This window comes from Eptesicus fuscus, chromosome 7, assembly GCF_027574615.1.
Source record: "Eptesicus fuscus isolate TK198812 chromosome 7, DD_ASM_mEF_20220401, whole genome shotgun sequence".
Classification (NCBI taxonomy): Eukaryota; Metazoa; Chordata; class Mammalia; order Chiroptera; family Vespertilionidae; genus Eptesicus; species Eptesicus fuscus.
This window is the reverse complement of record NC_072479.1, coordinates 106,316,286-106,337,780: the sequence shown is the minus strand read 5'-3', so window position 1 is coordinate 106,337,780 and position 21,495 is coordinate 106,316,286. Positions and strand designations below refer to the sequence as shown.

The 21,495-nt window shown below is 59.3% G+C and overlaps 1 protein-coding gene across 5 annotated transcripts in view; it reads right to left on the bottom strand.

Moving 5' to 3' along the window:
• Positions 1 to 2,510: 2,510 nt before the first annotated feature.
• ATXN10 (ataxin 10) overlaps positions 2,511 to 21,495 on the bottom strand; it is a 127,822-nt gene continuing 108,837 nt past the window's right edge. Inside the window, exons 11-13 of one of the 5 annotated variants that reach the window (XR_008556684.1) lie at positions 3,986 to 4,170; positions 3,450 to 3,599; positions 2,511 to 2,797 (exon numbers count right to left, since the gene is read on the bottom strand). Coding sequence is in view for 3 of the 5 variants with exons in the window: in XM_054719635.1 (XP_054575610.1) it covers positions 3,597 to 3,599; positions 3,986 to 4,170 (188 nt within the window). In the remaining 2 variants the exon portion in view is untranslated. Of the gene's footprint in view, positions 3,600 to 3,985; positions 4,171 to 21,495 lie in introns of all 5 variants that reach the window. The other 4 variants (XR_008556685.1, XM_054719635.1, XM_054719636.1 and 1 more) reach the window with 4 other exon arrangements.

The window sequence follows — 21,495 nt, the reverse complement described above, 5'->3', positions numbered from 1 at the left end:
TTTCTGTTAATGCTGTGAAGTTTGTTTGCTTTGAAAAACGCTATACCAACTTGCATCTTTAAGACGCAGCTGTCAGTGATGTGCGTAGGCGGCCTGGACCCATGTTCACGCGTGGGATGGCCTTTGCTGCCTCCTTCTCGGTGCCGCGGAGTTCCGCGGGCCTCACCAAGCGAGTTGTGCGGTGTCCCCTCTTTACGAGAGGAATCTGTGAGTGACTGGCAGCACTTCCTAAAATGTGGGTAGAATTTGTTGAGGAAACTGCGTCGGAAGTTTTAAAGATTAACGTGGAAATATAACCATGTTTATATTGCCTTTGAGAGCAAAGCTGGAGAAGACAAAGGTGCCATGTCCCTCATCTAATCTGCACACACAGGCCGGAAGCCCAGGGCAGGACCAGGGCCAGGACCAGCCTCCTCCGCCTCCGCCGGGGGCAGAACATGGTGAGTGTGTGTGTGTGTGGCAGGGGGGTGGGGATGACGACATGGCGGCTTGACTCCAATTACCTGCTCTTTTCTTTTTAAAATATATTTTCATTGATTTCAGAGGGAAGGGAGAGGGAGGGAGAGATGGAAACATCAATGAGAGAGAATCATGGATCAGCTGCCTCCTGTAAGCCCCCTACTGGGGGCCGAGCCCGCAACCCAGGCCTGTGCCCTGACAGGGAATCCAACTGTGACCTCCTGGTTCCTAGGTCAACGCTCAGCCCCTGAGCCACGCCGGCCGGGTTGCTCTTTTCTAAATCAGACACTTCTCAGAGAAAAGTCTTTGGCCCTGACCTTCCCTGACCCCCGGGTCCTGCCTAAACCAGAGCTGTCCTGCTGTCCACTGGAGCGCTCCCAGGGAGAAATGGCGCAATGCCTGGCGAGGAAGGCCTGGCCGCGGCCACTGCTTGGATGACGAGAAGGGTTTTCAGTTGGTTTTCCACACGCTGGCCACGCAGCTGGGACTATCAGAACCTTGGACAGCACTGTGGGGTTTTCTTCTCCAAAGGACTGGTTTTGTGTTAAACCTTAAATGTTAAGGTTCGCCCTCAACTTCTCTGCATTTTAAGTCTCAAACGGATTCCTTTAGGTTCATGTGCAGAACTTACCAAGGAGAGAATACATGTTTTTAAAGTCCTCCTCCTGTGTGCAAAGACTGGCATTTTTGTTCCAGCATCTTTAATTCATTTGCGGAAATTAAAAGTTAGTAAAAAAACAACACACATTTAAATGACATTTAAGTCACAGGTGTTAAGAGCAGTATGTCAATGCCTTTAAGATAACACTAAATAGAGACACACAAAATTTAAATTTTGATTTAAAATGTAGTAATTAAGCCTGACTGCATGGCTCAGTGGCTGAGTGTTGACCTATGAACCAGGAGGTCACAGTTCGATTCCCGGTCAGGGCACATGCCCAGGTTGTGGGCTCGATCCCCAGTGTGAGGTGTGCAGGAGGCAGCCCATCAATGATTCTCTCTCATCACTGATGTTTCTCTCTCTCTCTCCCTTTCCCTTCCTCTCTGAAACCAATATAAATATATTAAAAAAGTAAAAAATTAAAAAAAATTTTACTAATTGGTAGCCCAAATGACGGCAATCATTTCTCTATCTCCCATTTTGCAGACAGACATCTTTGAGTAATCTGCAAAGCCCTGTGGTTAGACGCATAAGTTACTGAACGGAAGATGCGTCTCAGTATTAGCATCCCTCAAAAACCCCAACCTATGAGATGTGTTACTATGGATCTACACACACGCATTTATACATACATGATGAATTCAGGAGTATGTTACTAAAATCGTAACAATGAATATTTTTGAAACACCAGCATCCACTGTCCAGTGACTTTTTAAACATCACCTGCAAGTACGGGGACTCAAGGGCAGGCAGAAGCCTTGCCTGCAGCGCTAACCCTGAACTGCCTCGCCGGTTTGCCCCTGAGAGCTCGCTGTGACCGTTCTCTCTAGAGGCTGCCTGCCCCTTTCCCTCTCTCCTTCTAACTGACGGATGGGGCGGAGATGTAATCCTCGGCAGCGTGTCAAACAAGCCGCTCAGGCGCCGTCCCAGGCGGAGGGCGGGCAGCTGCTGTGGGAATTAATGCGCCGGGAGTACCCGCAGCCACAACAATGCGGCGTCAGCGGGTTCCCTGCGAGCCCCCCACCTCCCATTTAGAGCACACAGACCCCTCACCCCACTCTGTCTTCCCACAGGCTCCCTTTATGTCCTTGTGTTTGCCATGACACGGCTCCACGGCACGTTTGTGTGGCTGCACCGGTGCGCACACAGCCATTGAGGGCAGAGTGTCCATTGCAGCCTTGGTAAAGGGAAGGGGCCCCGCTGTGCCCCTCTGGCCCGCTCCCACTCAGAGGCCCGGAGTTTAACTCCTTGTGTCCCGGACAGAATGCCGGCTCTGCATTTTAAATTTCGCAGCGTCTCCTCCCCTGGTGGAAAGCCACAAACAAGAGGAAGAAATGTTGCCTGCAGATCGCCAACCCCAGAAGCTGACACTTCTTCCGAGGGACACAGGACAGGGCACAACGGACAACCTTTATTTCATGCTCAGGCTGTTTACAAAGCATCAGTCGGCTACAGAGGACGCGCAAGCGCGGTACTTTGGGACAGCGTGTTTGGGGCGTCTGCTGGGCTCTGCTGCTGATTCGGAAGGTCCAACAGATGTGCAAAAGCTCTCGGGTTGTAGCGGAGCAACAGGCTGGTGGGGGATGAGCTTCCCGGATGGCCACGACCTCCCAGTGAGGTCCCGAGGAGGCTGCGGATCGACGGTCACAGCCTGGAGCTCACTCACCCAGTTCTACTCTACGATGGAGATACAGAGAAAGTAAAGACAGACGGACAGACAGATCCGGGTCAGGTCGCCTCCCGCGCCCCAAGCTGCTTGCGCAATCCCAGCGAAGCCACGGCCACCCGGGCGCGGCCTTCGGAGACGGCTCCCCGAGGACAGCCGTCCCGGGAGCAGACCGCCCAGAGGCACCACAGGGCCAGGCGAGGCGTCCGCGCTCACACACGGGCCTGAGGAGCCTGATTCCAGGACGTTCAGAGCGAGAAGAGTTAATGGCCCCGTTTCCCCGGCTCCCCCCGGAATTCCAAAGGGCAGCTCGCTGCCCCAGCACAGAGGGCGGGAGCGGGCGCTGTTCTTCAGCATCTCTCGAATTAATTAACTGGAAACGCGTCTTGTCAGTGTTTGGAGAGGCGGAAGGGTGAGAGAAGGGGCGAGAACGGATCACAGTGAGCACTGCGTCAGCGGCCCGCGGCGCTCGCTCGGGAGACCCACAGGAGGGAACAAAGGGGCGGCCTCGCATCCGCGGGAGCAAACGGGACCCGCAGCCCCGCATCTCCGCCCAGGCGGCCTCGCAGGAAGCGCACAGGCCCGAGTGCCCGTGGCCAGGGCACGGGCTGCAGACACTAGGGCTTAAAGCACAGAAACAACAGCACACGCATGTACTCTCACGTTTACACGGAAACACACGAACGCTAGCATCTAAGCAGGACGAGCTCCTGAATCGGGGCCGAGCCTTCCAACACTTGCACTTGCACGCGCTGCGAAGACGAACCGTCCGTGAAACACACTCCGGACGCCGGGCTCCCGGGGAGGCCATCACTGCGGAGAGAGAGAGAGAACTGCATCAAAGCACCCGTTTCCGAGTCACCGGGGTGGGGGGGGTGGGGGTGGGGGAGCGAGAGGCGCTGGTCGTGATCAGAAACGAGGAGAACCCGCAGCTCCAGCAGCGCTGGCCACCCCCCCCCCCCCCGCCCCGGGGCAGCGGGAGCCGCCTCCGCAGTCTCCTTCCGGCCAAACAGACCGACAGGGTGACGTGCTCTTCCGAGTCCCCCGAGTGAGCCTGACATTGAACTCGTCAGAAGCGGAGCCTCAAGCCGGGGAACGCGGCCGTCAGGTGTCAGGCCGCCTTTCCGTTCTGGGGGTGCAGTGCTCCCACCCGCTCCCCGCTCCCCAGCCGGAGGGGGCCCTCCCCGCAGCATACTCACCGGCGGGGGCGGGCTGGTGGCTTTCAGGACCAGCTTGTCACCCCTCTTCTCCACTTCGAATCCCATCTTCTTCAGCAGGGACGCGTCGGCCAGCCCCTGCTCCTCCATCTTGGCGATGAGGTCCTGGTTCTGGCTGTGGTCCTCGGTGAGGTTCCGGATGGCGTACACCACCCACTGCGTCAGGACTGGCACCGAGTGAAGGAACCTGCCGCCACGCTGCTGTCAGACCGCCCGCGAGGGCTGCGGGGCGGGGAGCGGCGCCTACCGACCCACGGATGCTTTTCTGGAGGATGTGCTACAACTATGCATCCCAGGCGGAAATACACCACCACATGGCACACACGTGTGCACACGTGTCCCGTGTGCGATGGCAGCATCTGCTGATGAACGGACGCAGAAGCAAAGGCGCAGAGTAGCCACCCCTGAGGTTTACGAACACGGGTGTGGGCACTCACGCACACCCACATACATGCACGCACACACGCACAGGTAATTGTTAGTCACGAGGGAAAGAATCGGAACGTCACCGAACCAGACAAGAAACCGTCTCTCCGAAGGCAAGCCCACTGATGAACAAGATGGTTTCCCAGGAGCCGCGTGGAATCCACTCCCGCGTACGGTGCTGCTGGGACCCTCCAGGACGTGCTTTCAGCTGAGCGCCGTGCTCTCGGGAAAGCGCCCCCCTCCCCGCCTCGCCGCCCCCCAACTTCACGGGTTGTGCACGAAGCCCTCCCAGCGGGCAGGAGACGCTCCCCACGAGACAGAGCACCGTGCGGCCCAGAGGCCTGCGCCTTCGTCCCCGAGCTGTGCCACCCACCCCGCGGGGACCGGGGAGATGCTGCTGTCGGGACATCTGCACGTTGGATCCAGGGACACACAGGGCGTGCCAGGAACGGGGGCCTGGCCCCGTCGGTCCGGAGGGAACAAAGCCCCGAGGGATGAACACTCCCAGCGAAGAGCGCTCCTGCCCGTGCCCGGGGCGGCAGCAGGGAAAGGCCTGTCCGACGGCAGAGGCTCCCAGGCCGGTGTCTCCGAGGCCACGACTGGGGCACGTGTGTGCCACGAGGTGCCAGGCCTGTCCTGGTTGCAGCCCCTTTGCCCCAACGATGCAGAGCCAGGGAAGGCCCCACGCACAGCCTGTGGCTCCCGCTCGAAGGGTTGGGGCAGAAAGTGAGTCAGATGGTGTCCCTGGTTCAAAAACCTCACAGGAAACAGGAAAAGACGCGCCGGTCCCTGAAGTCAGACAAGTGAGAGGCAGAAAACACGGGAAGTTTCACGTTCGGGATGTTCTCTGGGGCTGAAGGTGGCTCCGTCCTGGTTCCCACACCCCGCGCTGCCTCCCACCCTGGGGCCTTCCTGGCCCCGCGCTCCTGATGGCCGCCTCGAGGGCACGCTGGCTCCTGCACGAGGGGCCTCTCCGCACACCCCGGCCCCGCGGTCCCGGGCACGTGGCACCGCAGCCGCTGCGTGAGGGACGGCCCTGCCCAGGCGCCAGGCCGGGAATGCCGGGAGGCCGCCGCCCTCAGTACTCACCCCCGCCCCCCGGGGGAACGTTCTCGTGCCACGGACCTGTCCCCCTCGCACAACGCCCCGGGCCTCGTAAGCCACATCTTTCTCCTGGAGCCAGAAGACACTCCAACGCATAAAACCTAAATGAATTCCTCCTTCCCCCAGTCACCAGGCCCCACCTTGTGCCGGACCCAGAAGAAGACTAACAACCCCGGCGGAAGCGCCTCCAGCCTGTCAGCGGCCCTGAGCATGACCCACTGCCACGCAGGGCCGGCCGTCACGCCGCCCAGCTCCTCGCGGGGAGCGAGAGGCCGCGCCCGCGAGACCCGACGGGAGGAGAGACGTGAGAAAGGGGCGTTTAGGCCGGAAAGCCACGTGGGACCGGAGTTCCCGTGCCAACCTCTCCGCTCCCAATGCCAGAGGCAGGCGGCTGCTTCCCGAACTTCCTGGCTACGCACCGATACTGAGCGGGAACCGCACATTCCCATCCCGCGCCGAGAGCCCGGACAGCTGCGGGGCTGGGGCTGGAACGGGATCGAGGCCGGCGGGCCCGCCCGGTGCACACGGTGCCGCTGGAGGAGAACCGTCACCGAGCGCCGGAGGTCAGGCTCGCGGTCCAGGCAAACGGCCGCTGCCCAGCACGGCCCGCGTTCCGGTCTCGCGGCGTGCCCTTCAGCCCCGAGGCTCCAGCAATGTCAGTCCCACACGCGAGCCCCAACCTGGGACATGCCTCCCCCTCCCCTGCCCTTCCATTTCTCACAGACACGCTGAGTGCCCCCCGCCCCGGCAGCTGCCCCCCCCAACGCCACCCCCACCCCCACCCCGGCCGCCCGCACACAGCTGGCTCGGTGCGCCCTCGGGATGCTTCTGGAGCTTTCTCGTTCTCGTTCCCACATCACTGTGCCCACCTGTGTAAGGGCTGGGGCCACACCTACCAGGTGTCCGCACCCCAGCTCTGTCTGTCCCCACACGACGTGGATCACGGATACGCAATGTGTATGTTTGTCTGCCCAGCCCCCCTGGACCCCTCCTCATCGAGGTGATGTCTCATCACCTCTGTCCCCGCTCCAGCCCAGTGCTGGCCAGTGTCTGCCCGCGTCAGTGTCAACAGTGAGCGTGTCTCCCACTCCCCGTGGGGCGGGGCCTGGCACCACATGACCCACAGCCCTGACTCAGGGCTCTGCAGGGCTGAGATCACAGGAAAGTAAACCAACATAAATGCAAACCAGGCAGATGCTGAACTGTGTCCATAAAAGGCCGTGGCAACAAACCTCAGAGGTCCCCTGTGGACGGACAAAAGCGTGGACTTGAATCATGTTCATCTGGGAAGGCAGCCACCACGTTTTGTGAAAATACTGTTAGGTTTGTTTTCTCTTACATTTTACTAGAGGCCCGATGCGCCAAGTTCATGCCAGAGGAGGCCTTCCTTCCCCCGGCTGCCGGCACCGGCTTCCCTCCGGCACCCGCGACCCGGGCTTCCCTCGCAGCCCGGGCTTCGTCCGGAAGGACGTCCAGTCTAATTAGCACATTAAGCTTTTATCATTATAGATTGCTTTCAGAGAGGAAGGGAGACGGAGAGAGAGAGAGAAACATCAATGATGAGACTCATTGATCGGCTGCCTCCTGCATCGCCCCTCACTGGGGATCGAGCCCGCAACCCAGGCCTGTGCCCTGACAGGGAATTGAACTGTGACCTCCTGGTTCATAGGTCGACGCTCAACCACTGAGACACGCTGGCCGGGCTGTTATGGTATTTTAATAGCATTTCATTCGTGAAGGGTTTGGTGGCTAATTTCTGCTGAAAAGCTGACCCGATCCCCACTGACTCCAGGGCAGGCGCACGGAGGAGGAGAATGAGAGCCGACACCAGCGCCGGGGCCCGGGGCGCGGACACCCTCACAGAGCAGCACTGAAGCCGCGGCAGCGGCGGCCCTTCCTGCTCCTCCCCGGCTGGTCTCGGGGAAACGAGGTGCAGGGGAGGCAGGGGGAGCTTCCCGGTACCTTGAGAACCAGAAAGAACAAACAGACGACAGCAGAACCTCAACACGTCCACCGAAGTGCGTCCGCATCCTTACGTCCACGACATTAATCCCGCTCCCCCTGCGAGGAGGGCCCTGCCCTGGGAGGCTGCAGCCGCCACCCCTCCCGGGCGGGAGCCTCCGAGCGAGCCCCACTCTGGGTGCCGTCTACCAGGTGCACCGGTTAATAACGCGGACTTTCCCACTAGATGGAGTTACACGTATGTTCACATATATGTGATTGGATATGTGTGCTATTTTGTTGTATTGACAGCAAGCTTCTAAACTTCATATGTCAAATTTGCTGGAGGTGTTAACATGATAGATATTTTTACACTTAAAAATGTCGAATTTTGTGCCAAAAAAAGAGCATTTGCGGGAAGTTTTAATTCATTATTTTGAAGAAAAAGTTATCGTATACTTCGGGAAGCTTATGGTGAACATGCTCCATCTCAAGATACTTGTGAACGCTGGTTTAAACGCTTTAAAAGGGATGATTTCGATGTGAAAGACAAAGAACATCCAGGTCAACTGAAAAAGTTTGAAGACCAACAATTACAAGCATTATTGGATGAAGATGCAGGTCAAACTCAAAAACAACTTGCAGAAGATTAAACGTTGCTCAGCAAACAATTTCCGATCATTTACAAGCAATGGGAAAGATTTTAAAGGAAGGAAAGTGGGTGCCACATTGAAAACCGAAAAGTCATCAGTTAAATGTTGCTTCAATGGCACGAAAGAAAGTCTTTTTTGCATCGAATTGTGACTGGCGATGGAAAGTGGATTTATTTTGAGAATCCCAAATGCACAAAATCATGTGTTGATCCAGGTCAACCATCAACATCGACTGCAAGGCCAAGTCGCTTCGGAAAGAAGACAATGCTCTGCGTTTGGTGGGATCAGGAAGGTGTGGTGTATGATGAGCTTCTAAAACCAGGTGAAACCGTTAATACTGATCGCTACCGACAACAAATAATCAATTTGAACCACGCTTTGATCGTGAAACGACCAGAATGGGCCAGAAGACACGGCAAAGTAATTTTGCTTCATGATGACTCACCATCACACACTTCAAAACCAGTTAAAGACACGTGAAAAGATCTTGCCTGGGAAGTATGAACCCACCCGCCGTGTTCACCAGACCTTGCTCCTTCAGATTACACTTGTGCCGATCGATGGCACACGCGCTTTCTGAGCAGCACTTCACAACGTACGAAGAAGTGGAAAATAGGGTCTCTGAATGGTTTGCCTCAAAACAAGAAAAGTTCTATTGGGACGGTATCCACAAATTACCTAAAGATGGGGAAATGTGTAGCTAGCGATGGACATTACTTTGAAGACAGCACTTTGATGTTTCTCCTGAAATTACCGTGTTTTCTCTGATTACAAATCCGCATTATTAACCGGTTAATAGTTAATCCGCATTATTAACCGGTACGCCTGGTATATCTATAAAAAGCCAGCGACCTGAACACCGTAAGGACAGGTCACCATGACGCCACTGCGGCCAGCAAACCAGCCGGCCAACAGCCCCCACCCCACTCTTCCCCACAGCCAGCCCCCCAACCTCCTGCAGCCCCCTCCCCCTGGCCAGCCCCGCCCCCGATGCTCCCACCACCCAGATCGGCCCACAGCCCCTCCCTCCAGCCAGCTCCGCCCCCAATCGGCCACCACCCCACACCAATTGGGGGTGGGGCTGGCTGGCCAACCTCCCACAGCCCCTCCCCATGGCTTGCCCTGCCCCCAATCAGCCCCCCCACCCCAATTGGGGACAGGGCCCGCCAGCCAATCACCTGCGACCCTTCCTCCAGCTGGCCCGGCCCTGATCAGCCCCAGTCAGGGTGGGCCGGCTGGCCAACCTCTCCCCCGTCTCCTCCTCCCAACAAGCCCGGTAGACCAGCTGGACCCCAGGGCTCTCACCCCATCCCCAGGGCTGTCACCCCTCCAGGCTCAGCCACCCTTGCACGAATTCATGCACCGGGCCTCTAGTTTATAACATAACACCTCATGAGGTCCTCTAATTGTCCCATGTCATGAGGGCATTGTAGAAGTACAGTCTAGGGCAGTGATGGCGAACCTATGACACGCGTGTCAGCACTGACATGCATAGCCATTTCTGATGACACGCGGCCGCATGCCAAGGATGAAACATTTGCTGCTCCTGAGGATGAAACATTTGCAACTAGAGTCTTGGAGTTAGTTTTTTCCTCAAAGTGACACACTACCCGAGTTATGCTCAGTTTTTTGGCGAAGTTTGACACACCAAGCTCAAAAGGTTGCCCATCACTGGTCTAGGGTCTCCAACTTAATCGTAATGTAAAAACCAAGCCTTAGTAGTTGTTCCTTCGATAAAGCCAGCGGACAAGAGAAACGGTGCAATAGAGCCCTTATGCGCTGCCCCCAGCCCCCGCCCCAGCCTGGCTCATGAATACGCGGCCTCCGGTGTCTGTGGGACCCAGACCCTCGAGTGTGACGGAGATGAAAGCGGGTCCCAGTTAATGTTCACATTGCCCTCTTGTTCCCTCTCCAGAGACAGCAGAAAGGAAGAGGGGGAGAAAATTAAACAGCTTCTAAAGCTCTAATCCACCGACACTTCAAGTGCTTTCTTGTGTGCTTCGCTCCAGGAATAGCGCTTCTAACGTTGCCATAGCGACTGCAAACAGAGGCAGGGGCCTGTGTCACACAGCCTCCGGGAAGCACCTGCAGCCAGGCTGGAGGAGGACGCCATGAGGCCCTTGGGTGTCTCCAAACAGCCCCAGACGACAGGGATTCAGCCCTGGGATGACTGAGCCTGGGGGGGGGGGGTGTGTGACAGCCTCTGGGATGGCTGAGCCTGGGGGGGTGACAGCCTGTGGGATGGCTGAGCCTGGGAGGGTGAGAGCCCTGGGATGGCTGAGCCTGGGGGGGTGACAGCCCCTGGGATGGCTGAGCCTGGAGGAGTGAGAGCCCCGGGGATGGCTGAGCCTGGGGGAAGGTGAGAGCCCTGGGGATGGCCGAGCCTGGGGGGGTGAGAGCCCCGGGGATGGCTGAGCCTGGGGGGGTGAGAGTCCCGGGGATGGCTGAGCCTGGAGGGGTGAGAGCCCTGGGGATGGCTGAGCCTGGGGGGGGGGGGTGACAGCCCCTGGGATGGCTGAGCCTGGGGGGGTGACAGCCCCTGGGATGGCTGAGCCTGGAGGGGTGAGAGCCCCGGGGATGGCTGAGCCTGGGGGGGTGAGAGCCCCGGGGATGGCTGAGCCTGGGGGAAGGTGAGAGCCCTGGGGATGGCTGAGCCTGGGGGGGGGGTTGAGAGCCCCGGGGATGGCCAAGCCTGGGGGTGAGAGTGAGAAGCGGCTCTCGCCCTCCAGGCAGCTGTGGTGGGACTCAGAGGCTTAGCCCAACACGGGACCGGGGGCCGGTGCAGGTCAGGTTCCGACTCCAGCAGAGAAGCATGGAGGCCGGGAGATGGCAGCAACAGAGAACCTCCCGACGGAACAGCCTAACCCGCAGACGCACGTGCCAAATTCACGCTCCCAGTCCAGTCAGGAGGCTCACCGCGGCCACTGGAGCTGATGGGGAGAAGGAAGAGGAGCCTTCCAGGAGCCAGAATCAGGGCACTTGCTGCAGATTCCAGAACTCAGGCCCCGGGGGCGCAGGGACTTGGTTCTGCTCACCGCTCTGTCTAGAAGACTGCTGAGAACAGGTCAATGATGGCCCTGTTTTCACATGGCTGCGAGCTAAAAAGATTTTCTATTTGCGAATGGTTGGTGGAAAAATCAAAAGAACACTAATTTGTGACATTACAATTATTTGCGAACGTCAGCATCCACAATGAATAAAGTGTTACTGGCGCACAGCCACGCACATTCACGCATCGTCTGTGCTTTCACGCTGCGGCGGCTACAGACAGTGCGGCTCCGAAGCCAGTAACTCACTGAATTCGATCTTTACCGAGAGGCCTGCCACCTCCGGCCCAGAGCAGGGAAGCACAAACAAACACCTGCTGAGTGAATAAACGAGCTTTTAAACGTGCTGTCACTGTGTGGGCCAGTGTGGCTCAGTGGTTGAGCATCGATTTATGAACCAGGAGGTCACGGTTCGATTCCTAGTCAGGGCACATGCCCGGGTTTTGAGCTTAGTCCCCAGTAGGGGGTGTGCAGGAGGCAGCTGATCAATGATTCTCTCTCATCATTGATCTCTCTCTCTCTTCTCTCTCTGAAATCAATAAAAACATATTTTTAAAAAAGTGCTCACTGAAAAATATATATTATTTAAATTAAAACAATTTAAATGTTAAAAGATTTTACTCACTTCCCAGGATATGTATGTATGTGTACATACACTATAGGTCTGTAGGTGTATAATGTATCTATATTTAGTGCTTTATAGAATATCTGTGTTTAATTTTTGCTCCCAAGGTAGATATTTTAGAATTGTTTTAGACACCACACCCACTGCTGGCGAGGGTTTGCGCACTGCCCACCTTCCCAAGTGCCCTGGCCGCAGGGCCCGGCGCACAGCGGAACCCTCTCTGCAGGGCCGGAGCCCAGGCGGCTCGGGGCCAGGCACGCGGCCTCAGGCCTCACAGAGCCATGGGGTGACGAGCGGCCTCCAGCCAGGTTTCCCAAAGCGGAGGAGCTCAACAGCCCGTCTCTCAACGAGTATGTTCCCGGACTGAGCAGGCCTGCAGAACTTTCCAGAGCATGAAGAAGTAGTTCAGTTTTTAAACTGCTTGCAAATGCTAAAACCCCAAACACTCCCAGCTACGCCCGTTTCTGTCAGCCAGAGAGGAGCATGGACTTGGCCTCAGGATGACGGCTCCGGCGGACACGACACACTCTGCCCTCCCACCCCCCCCCAACCCCTCCCCCCCCCTCACCCGTCTGCAGGAGCCCCACCAGCCCTGCGGCGCAGCTCGGGGACCCCGGCTCTGAGGGAGGGAGAGAGGCATTCCGACCTGCTGCCCAGGCTCTGCCCCTGGGGAGGGCCATCACCCACGGGCAGAAGAGAGGGGGAGGGAGAGGCCAGGCTGTGGGCAGGGGAGGACGGGCGACTTAGGGCGAACACGGAAGTGGGGCGGGCAGATAATGGTCCCGTGGGGGAAGGATCTGGAACCCCGTTCTGTTCCCCTTCACAGCGCCACACGCTCTACTGGGCAGGTGAGCCCGTCTTTACACTCAGACTTCACTGCGCAGCTCATGCCACTCCCGCCTCCACCTGCTACCATCACCCGTGCTTTCCTCTCCGCAGGCCGTCAGTGAACTGCGCTCCTCCGCTGCAGAGGGCCCAGCGAGGCCGCACCCCAGCGAGGCCGCACCCCAGCGAGGCCGCACCCCAGCGAGGCCGCACCCCAGCGAGGCCGCACCCCAGCGAGGCCGCACCCCAGCGAGGCCGCACCCCAGCGAGGCCGCACCCCAGCGAGGCCGCACCCCAGCGAGCAGATCGTGCCCAGCCCCTGCCTGACGCTGAGCAGCGTGTGTCAGTACCACCACAAACCGCCCACCTGGGCTCCGCTTCCTTCTCCAATTGCTGGTCTATCTGGTGTCCGGTCCCCATGTTTCTGTAGTTACACCTGAGGGACAGCTGTGGCTGGCGGGCTCTGGCCGCGCCGACGCGCACTGCTCTGGGCTCTGCACCGTGACCGCGAGCCCCTGGCTCTGCCACTGCTGGCCGGCTGCTGGCGCCGGGCCTGGTGAGAAAGGACGACCAGAGAGGCGGGGACCAGGCCGCCATGGGGACGGGGAGGAGGCTGCGCTGAGGGCGCTGCAGGAGGCCCAGAGCACCTCAGCACTGACGGGGGCACCTGGGAAAGCGGGTTCTTCAAAAGCAGCCGCAGCTGGTCTCTGCCTCCAACTCCCAGGAGCCGCAAAGGCCCAGCGCTGTCACCGCCGCGTGGGCCAGGAGGCCCCATCCCTGCGCAGTCAGCACTGTCCACGCGACGCGGCCACGTGGCCACGCACTGTCCTCACAGGCAACTTCCTGCCCATCAGCTGACCCTTGAAAGCAGGGTGGGAACCTTCCTCCCCGGGCCATCTGGGTATTTATTACGCCACTCTCCTGATATAATCACTAACGCACACTTGGGCTGCTATAGAAAAGCTCCTAGATTTACTGCATTTCGAGTCCCGCCCGCGGTTGCCGTGGCAGGGCCAGACCGAACGATTCCTCAGGCCTCATACGGCCCGCAGGCCGGGCGGGGGTGCCCCACCCGTGTTAAAGGGAGAGATCAGCTATGCCCTGGCCAGTGTGTTCAGGGGTTAGAGCATCTGCCCATGCACCGGAGGCTCTCAGGTGTGATTCCGGGCCAAGGGCGCACACCTGGGTTATAGGTTCAATCCCCGTCTCTGGTAGGAGTGCGTGTGGGAGGCAACCAATTGATGTGTCTCTCTCACATCGATGTTTCTCTCTCCCTCCCCCCACCCCCCCACTTCTACTCCCTCCTCTAAAAATCAATAGAAAAATATCCTCAGGTGAGGACACACACACACACACACACACACACACACACACACACAAAGGGGGACCAGCTGTTCAGGTCATGGTGGGTCACCCCCCTCCCCTACCAGAGGCCTGAGCCAGCTCTCCGTTTCCCCAGGCCCCCACTTCCGCAGTGTCACCTCACGGGCACGGGAGGACCGAGGACCGCGGAACTGCCGCCTGCCCTGGGCCCGGGTGGACTGTGCGCAAGTCCTTTCCAGTCCCAGACGTGCACGGTGCACGCACCCCAGAAGAGCAGGGCACAATGAGGCGCTGCTGTCACCCGATTGGCAAGCCCACAGCTGGCAGTGACGTCATGGGGAGGCGGTGCCCTGCCCGCGGTGCCACACGCACCCCCACCCAAAAGCCCTGTGGCCGAGCGGCCGCACTTGCAGGCCTGCTGGTGAGGGATCCTGCGGCCCAGAAACTAACTCTGCGCGTCCCCCGTTCTGGAACCGTTTTACTAACCACTTAAAAGCACAGTGTGGGCCGGAGCGGTCGCAGCCTGTTATCCCTGTCACCCAACAGGTTTCGGGATCAGAACCAACCAAGACCACTTCTAACTCCAACCACACGAAAGGCGGGGCCACAAGTGGTTCCATTTGCTCCTGGGGCAGCTCTCCACCGCCCCTGCCCAGGCGCGCAGGGCACAGCGCTGAGCCCGGCTCGGGCAGCCGCACGGGGGGTTGGGAGAGCCGGGAATAACCCTCTCAGCCATCACGTAGGGCGTCTTCTCCGTGACCACCCTCGCGTGCCACTGTCACCCTACTGTGGCGGTGACCCCGACTCCTCCCCAGGCGTGAGCGACCTGGGCGCCGGGGCTCCCGCCTTCGTCCTTGTCACTGCGCACACTCGGGTCGGAACGCTTCCTGCATCTGCTGGGTGAGCGCCCCTGGCTCCCCTCTCCGTGGACGGGGCACCCAGCCCTCGGTCAGCTCCGGGCTGGCGGACGCCCCGTGCTGCGCAGCGCCGCCTCCACGCCGCAGGGAGGAAGCGCCAGGCAGAGGCGTCTGGACGGCCAACTTCCAAAGCGAGCGCCGCCGCCCGGCGCCCAGGTTCCCGGCGCCCAGGTTCCCGGCAGGGCCACTGCGGGGCTTCCTGCCAGAGGGAGCAGGGCAGGGTGTGATGGAACCCGAGGTCACCGCGTCCTGGCGACGGAGGGATCGGAGGGATCTACGAACAGGCACCGTGGAACCGGGGAGACCCCGGGAAGCCCAGGCCCCTCCGCCAGGCAGGAGGCGTGCTCCGCGGGTGAAGGAACATCAAACACGAAGCTGCCTCGAGCGCGTTTCTGTCCAGAGTCCCCGCCGCCTTCAGCGTCAGCGAGGCTGGGCAGGGGGAACGCGGTGGGTCCCCGGAGCCCCGCTGCCAGTTACCTGCGAACGAGCAGCGGCAGCCCTGCCCCCAGGACAGAGCGCCCGCGGCTGTCCCGGCCGCAGACACGCTCGGCGCAGGCAGTGGCCCCCATTCTGCTGCTGAGAAACTGAGGCGCAGGGGGCACTGCTGCCCTGGGTGGCACGGGGCGGGGGCGGGGGCGGGCGGGAGGGAGGGCGGCGGGGGGGGGGCGGGCTCTCCCCGCTGAGTCTGAGCGCCGGCTTCCGGGCTGTGCCCACACCGACGGGAGACGGGACAGCTCAGCCTCGCAGCAGGTCCCTTTCTCTTCAGAAACCTCAGTGCCAACCACCTCAGACAGTGTGACCGCCTCTGACGATGCCTCTGGAAGTGGCCAGTGAACAGTGTGAACGAATCCGACTTCGAAGCAGAGACGCACCCGTCCACGTGACAGGACACGCGGCCAGCACCGCTGCAGGCGCGCGGGCGCTGGGCCGCAGCGTCCACCAGGGGGTGCGGCCGGGCCCTCGTGCTGTCGGCCGCATCTCTGAGTCACCGGTGACCCCGAGCTGGTCCTCACCGCGGGCGGAGCCTGCTGGGTCCGCGTGGAGCAGCACGTGACCTGGGAATAACCCGACACCGACGGGACGTCAGTCTATTAAAAGCCACGTCGGCAGTGGCGGGGACACTGGATCTAAAGCTCTCCCTCGACACGTCCCTTCTAAGCCTTTACCCCGAGGGACTCGCTCAGGGAGACCTCGTTCAGCTACAGACGCCAACTCTGGCAGCGTCCCCACTCCTCTCTCCACAGCGTCGCCTCGGCGCTTGTCCTGGCGTCCAGAGGGATGCGGACACAACCAAGGCTCTGGCCACACCTGATGCCTCCCGAGCGTCACACCAGGCCGTGCTCACTCGCTGTGACAAGCGCGAAGGCCCGTGCTCGGTGCTGGGGACACAGGAGCCGACAGGACAGCGGGGCCTGGCCCTGCGGTGTGGCTTCTGCAGAGGCGGCGGCGAGACCACACTCCACTGAATAGGTGCGCGACAAAGCCCGTCCCGGGAGGACGATGACAAGGGGGGTGGCCTCGGCGGGGACACTGAGCAGGAACCACAGGAAAAGAAGAAACCGTCACCTGGCGAGTCGGAGAGGACGCGGCGGGCCGGGCCAGCAAGCGAGAGCTGAGAAGCGACGGGAACCTCTGCGGCCGAGCAGAGTGGAGCGTGGGGCCCCCGGCAGAGGGCCGTGGGCGCGGGCGCGAGTGGAGGAGCCCGGGGCCGGGCAGAAGGGAGGCCAGCGAGCGGGGAGGCCAGTGGGGAGGCCGAGGAGGACGCACCTTCTCTGGGCCGGGCGACCCATAAAACGGTCAGACGATCAGGCTGGTTTGCCCTCAGGCAGCACCAACGCAGCGGAGGTGGCAGCCCCAGGGAGGGGTGTCCCAGGCTCCTGGGGGCACACAGGAGAGGCTTCTGGAGGTGAGGCTGGGGCTCCTTCCTCCGGGGGAGCCGAGTGCCTGCCCCCAGGCCGGTCTCATGCTGGGCCCACCCCCGGGAACACAGACGGCCCCCTTGGCGGCCGCTGAGTGCCAGCAGCTGGAACAGTGCCGCGCGGCACAGACGCTCAGAGTGAGAGCGGAGCATGAGAGAGTAACAGGCAGAGATCGAGCCGGCCACACAGGGACAGGACACGCATGAGGCTTTATCACTGGAAAGGCTTCTACCCACGGAGGACAGGCACAGGAGCAGGGCCGCACACGCTGAGCCGAAACGGAGAGCAGGCGGCACGGATCGCCACGTGAACAGGGCGCACCGAACCGGGCAGAGCCATGCCCGCGGGACTACGGCTTATGGTCAGTGCCTGCAGAGCCGGGCGAAAGCAAGGCCTCGTCACGGCTGGGACCACAGGGAACATTGGAAACTGCGCCTCCGCTGTCCGCCAGACGGACACTAACTTCTGGGAGATCACAGACCCACACGGGAAAGGCGGGGCCATCCAGCGTCCAGATGGAAACACGGGCCAGGCCATGACCTCAGGGTCTTTGGTGAGACACGAAACCACTCACCACAGAGGGAAGAAAACTCATCCAAACACCAGCGAAGCCAGAGCAGCGTCAGCTGTGGGGCTGGTGCGGGGAGGAGGAGGGAACGCCCTCCCCGGCCGCTGGGGGTGACACGGTGTGGACACACACTGGGACACTTTCTCCCATCTGGCATTTTACTACACGTAAGCTCCATCTCAATAATAAAGATACTAGAAAGAAAATACAAAACAAAAAAGCCACTAGGATGGCAGGGACTATGTCAACACAGATCCGATATCCTGAATATAAAACAATTCCTCACTCAATTAAATATAGGCAGCAAATTGAACAGCTTCCTCACGACACAGGAAACCCAAATGCCAATAAGCATATTGCTAATTAGAGAAATTAAAATCACCATCACAACAGCAACACAACTCATCCGACAGGCAAAACTCTACGTCTGACTGCACCACGTGGTGGCCAGGACGTGAGCGCAGGGCACTCTGGGCCACCGCCGGCGGAGTACCAGCTGGCACACGGGATTCTGGAAGAGTCTGGCATCCTCCGGAAGAAAGCTGGAGCTACACCAGCCGCACAGGTCCACCCCCAGAAGACGCACGCTCACGCCAGGACACACGCACAGAAGTGCCCTCGGCAGCATGAACCCCAAAGGCCCCAAAGTAGGAATAAGCCGAGTGTCCACCAGCAGCTGAAGGAACAAATGCGAAATCCTCTCTCAACCGACACGGGAACCCGCCCGCAACGACTCGGCGAATCGCAATCACGGTTCTGAATGCCCGATGACAAAAGGCAAGCCGTGACGCCATTCACATACGTGTAAAAACGGGCCACCCCACAACACGGTGGGGAGCGGGGGCCAACAGGCAGGTGGCGCTGAGCCAGTCGGTTCCGGAGCGGCTGGGATGGGCAGGGCTGAGGCCGCGGTGGTTCCCGCCTTGACCTGCGTGTTGGCTGCACGGCTCCTTCGTAATTATTTGCAAACAGTGCACACACACTCCTTTGGCTTTTTGGTGTGCCCATTACATTTCAAAATAAGTCGCTGTGAGAAACTGGGGTGACGGAAGGGAGACCTGAAGGGCGGGCTGGTGTGCCAAACGCAGTTCCCAGGCCCCGGCCGGCGCCGAGAACTCTGCCGACACCTCGAGCGCCCGGATCCTGGGGCTCAGAGATGCGCGGACCGCAGCCCATTCGCCGCCAGCACAAGGTTTCTGTTGTTTTTTTTTAAAAACCTGTTGGTTCTAGAAAAGTAAGTGCTACAGAGAACACAACACTCCCTGCAGAATGAGGATCTCAAAACAAAGCAGCTAGGAGTTACCACTTAACCTGCTGCAAGGGGCCGGCACGCCGAGGTTTTGACCAGACCCTGGCTGGCACGGCCAAATCTGGCCAAGGTCATTTTAGGCAAAAACCCTGACATTAGTCAGGGTCACCCGGAACTTGTCTCTCTGTGCCAGGCTCCGGCGACCCGGCCTCTCAATGTCTTACAAAATACGGATCCTGTGGGACGGTATTTAAAGAGACAATATGAAAAAGTGAACACAGCCAAGAGGCACTGAGCTTTTTAATACAGCAAATGCAAAGAGGAAAACTGGCAAATAAGTAGCTTTGTAAGCAAATACATACATAATAATGCTGCTTATCGCCCAGCCCGGGGCCGGGGCGGCTCCAGGCGCCTTGGGCCGGGCCACACCGCATCCTGGCCGCTGGGTGAAGGGCCGAAGGCCACGCCCGCGTGCAGACCCGAGAGGGCGAGGGCAGACAGGGCCGCCCGCACGCTCACCGTGCACAAACCTGGGTGGTGACACCTCGACACTTTAGCTAGGACACCGAGCAGCACAGAACTGAGAGGCACGTGGCCACAATTTCAAGCATTTCATTTCTGTGTCATTTTAAAACAGCTTGACTTTCACCCAAACCCCTGGACAAGGAGACAGCGCCCTTTTGTGAAAGCCTCCCTCGTTACATCACATCCGATCCTCCAGTGTCGGCTTCGAGCCGGGAAGAGGTGCTAGGTAACCATAAAGCTGTGGAAAACCGGTCTTCTCCCCGCTTTCATTCTGAACGGTCTGTTTGGATGCCTGCATCTGTGTGTGTGGGTGCGGGGTGCTCGGTGGCAGCGGGTTACACTCTAAACGGCCTGGAAGTGGCATCCGTGTGCCCACTCCTTAGCCCCACACTCGACTCACTTCACACGGGGTCGGGGAGGCCCCCGCGGACCTGTGAAACTGCGCACCCGTGTGCGGTGGTTGGGGAGAACAATTTGGTTTGTGCATCTTCAGTCGCACTAGGAGAGGGTAAGAGAACCAGTGAGAGGCTTCAAAACAACCACGTTCAACTGTGGGGAAGCCAGAACAAAAATTCATCTTTTTAAAGCAAAACAGCACTATGAGGCCTTCCAGTCTTTCCTTAACGTCAGCCCAACGTGAACAATCGACCCGAACGATGGCCGACTGTATGGGACCCGGAAGCAAAGGGAGGCAGCCCTGCCCGCCCCCCGGAGGAGGCCGATTCCAGGGGAAAGGGCCCCGGCCAGTCCCTGCTCCTAACGTTGAGGTGACGGAGTGCCGCAAGGGGACACGCTGACACCTTTACAGACACCAGCCAGCCAGGCGCGCCAGCCCGGGTCCCAGGCCTCCCCTGGGCCGCCCTCTCGCTGCCGCTGGGCAGGCCAGTCACAAGCTGGAGCCCCATAAAAAGGACAGAGCGAACCCAGTTTCTGTGTTTATTCTAAAATTCCTACATTCGCCAAGACGAGGCGCTAGCGCCGGAACGTCCCACACGCACAGGGAGCGGTGAAGACCTAACTCCTGCAAGAAAGACTGCTCGCCCTGGCCAGGCGGCGCCACGCCGGGCACGCCCTCTGATGGGCACATACCTGGGAGGGGGCCTGTGGCTCACGGGCAGGTGCCAGGAAGTGGCACGTTCAGGCCACTCCAGGCCCCGCCAGCGCTTTGAGAAAGGACTGAGGTAAGGGTGATGAGTTTTTCCCATTAAGGACTTTTTTAAAATCCTCACCCGAGGATACGTTTTTATTGATTTTAGAGAGAAAGGAAGGGAGAGAGAGAAACATCAACTGGTCACTTCCCATACGCGCCCCAACTGGGGATCAAACCCACAACCTGGACATGTGCCCTGACTGGGGATCGAACCCGCCAACTTCCTGTGTACGGGATGCTGCTCCAGCCACTGAACCACCCGGCCAGGGCCCAGCCTGCACTTTTAACTGGTCTCACACTATTTATGGGAAAAACCGGTCCTTTTCTCGCCAAACTGCACCGGCACCCATTTGTGTCGCCGTGAACCTGGGTGCGAGCTCGCCGTTCTGTTCTGTGACATCATCACCGCCATCATCACTGTTGGAGCTTTCACACCGACTCAGCACAATCAGGAGGGGCATTTCTACCTCTCTCTCAGGGATCCGGAGTTATCACAGGGTCTCTGAACAAGAAGATCTGTTTGTTGAGAAACTATACGCTGGGCATTTACCAACCTCCACCATACCCTGTGGGGCAGAGGCTAAAGCTCAGGGGGCTCAGCGAGGTGCTTAGAGTTCAACAAGCGGCAGACCCAGGTTCTGTCTGCTGCAGAGACGACGCTGCGGACACTGTGCTATCGGGCTACAGAGAAGAGAGTTTGCTTATTATCCCACAAACGTTACAGTGCTGTGTGCAGCGACACTTACAAATGAGGTATTTCAACACAAACAAACAAAGAAAGGTAAAGAAAAAAGGAAGGGAGGAAAAAGAAGAAAGAAAAGAACAGAAAAAACACACAACCCTGTTTGGACTCTCCTTCTATCCCCGTCCCCTCCCCCTCCAATAAAAACAACATTAAAAAACCCACATCAAGGATGCTGATCAAAACAGATGAGAAAAGAATGAAAGAAAAACATTTCAAATGAAGCTCAGCTGCTTCTATTTGGAAACAACAACAGAAAGTCCCACTGCCACAAACCTGACAAATGAGGACGGCCGCTGCGGCCGCGGAGCGGGAACTTCCGGTGGCCTCTGCCCCTGTCATTACTGCGGGACCCACAGTGCGCGGCGAGCCGACAGCGGGGCGCTGGCTCGTGTCGCGAAGCAGCAGCAGCGCAGGGCTCCTCACCCGCCGGCCACCCTGGAGACGGCGTCGTCCCCAGCACGGAAAGCCCCACGGA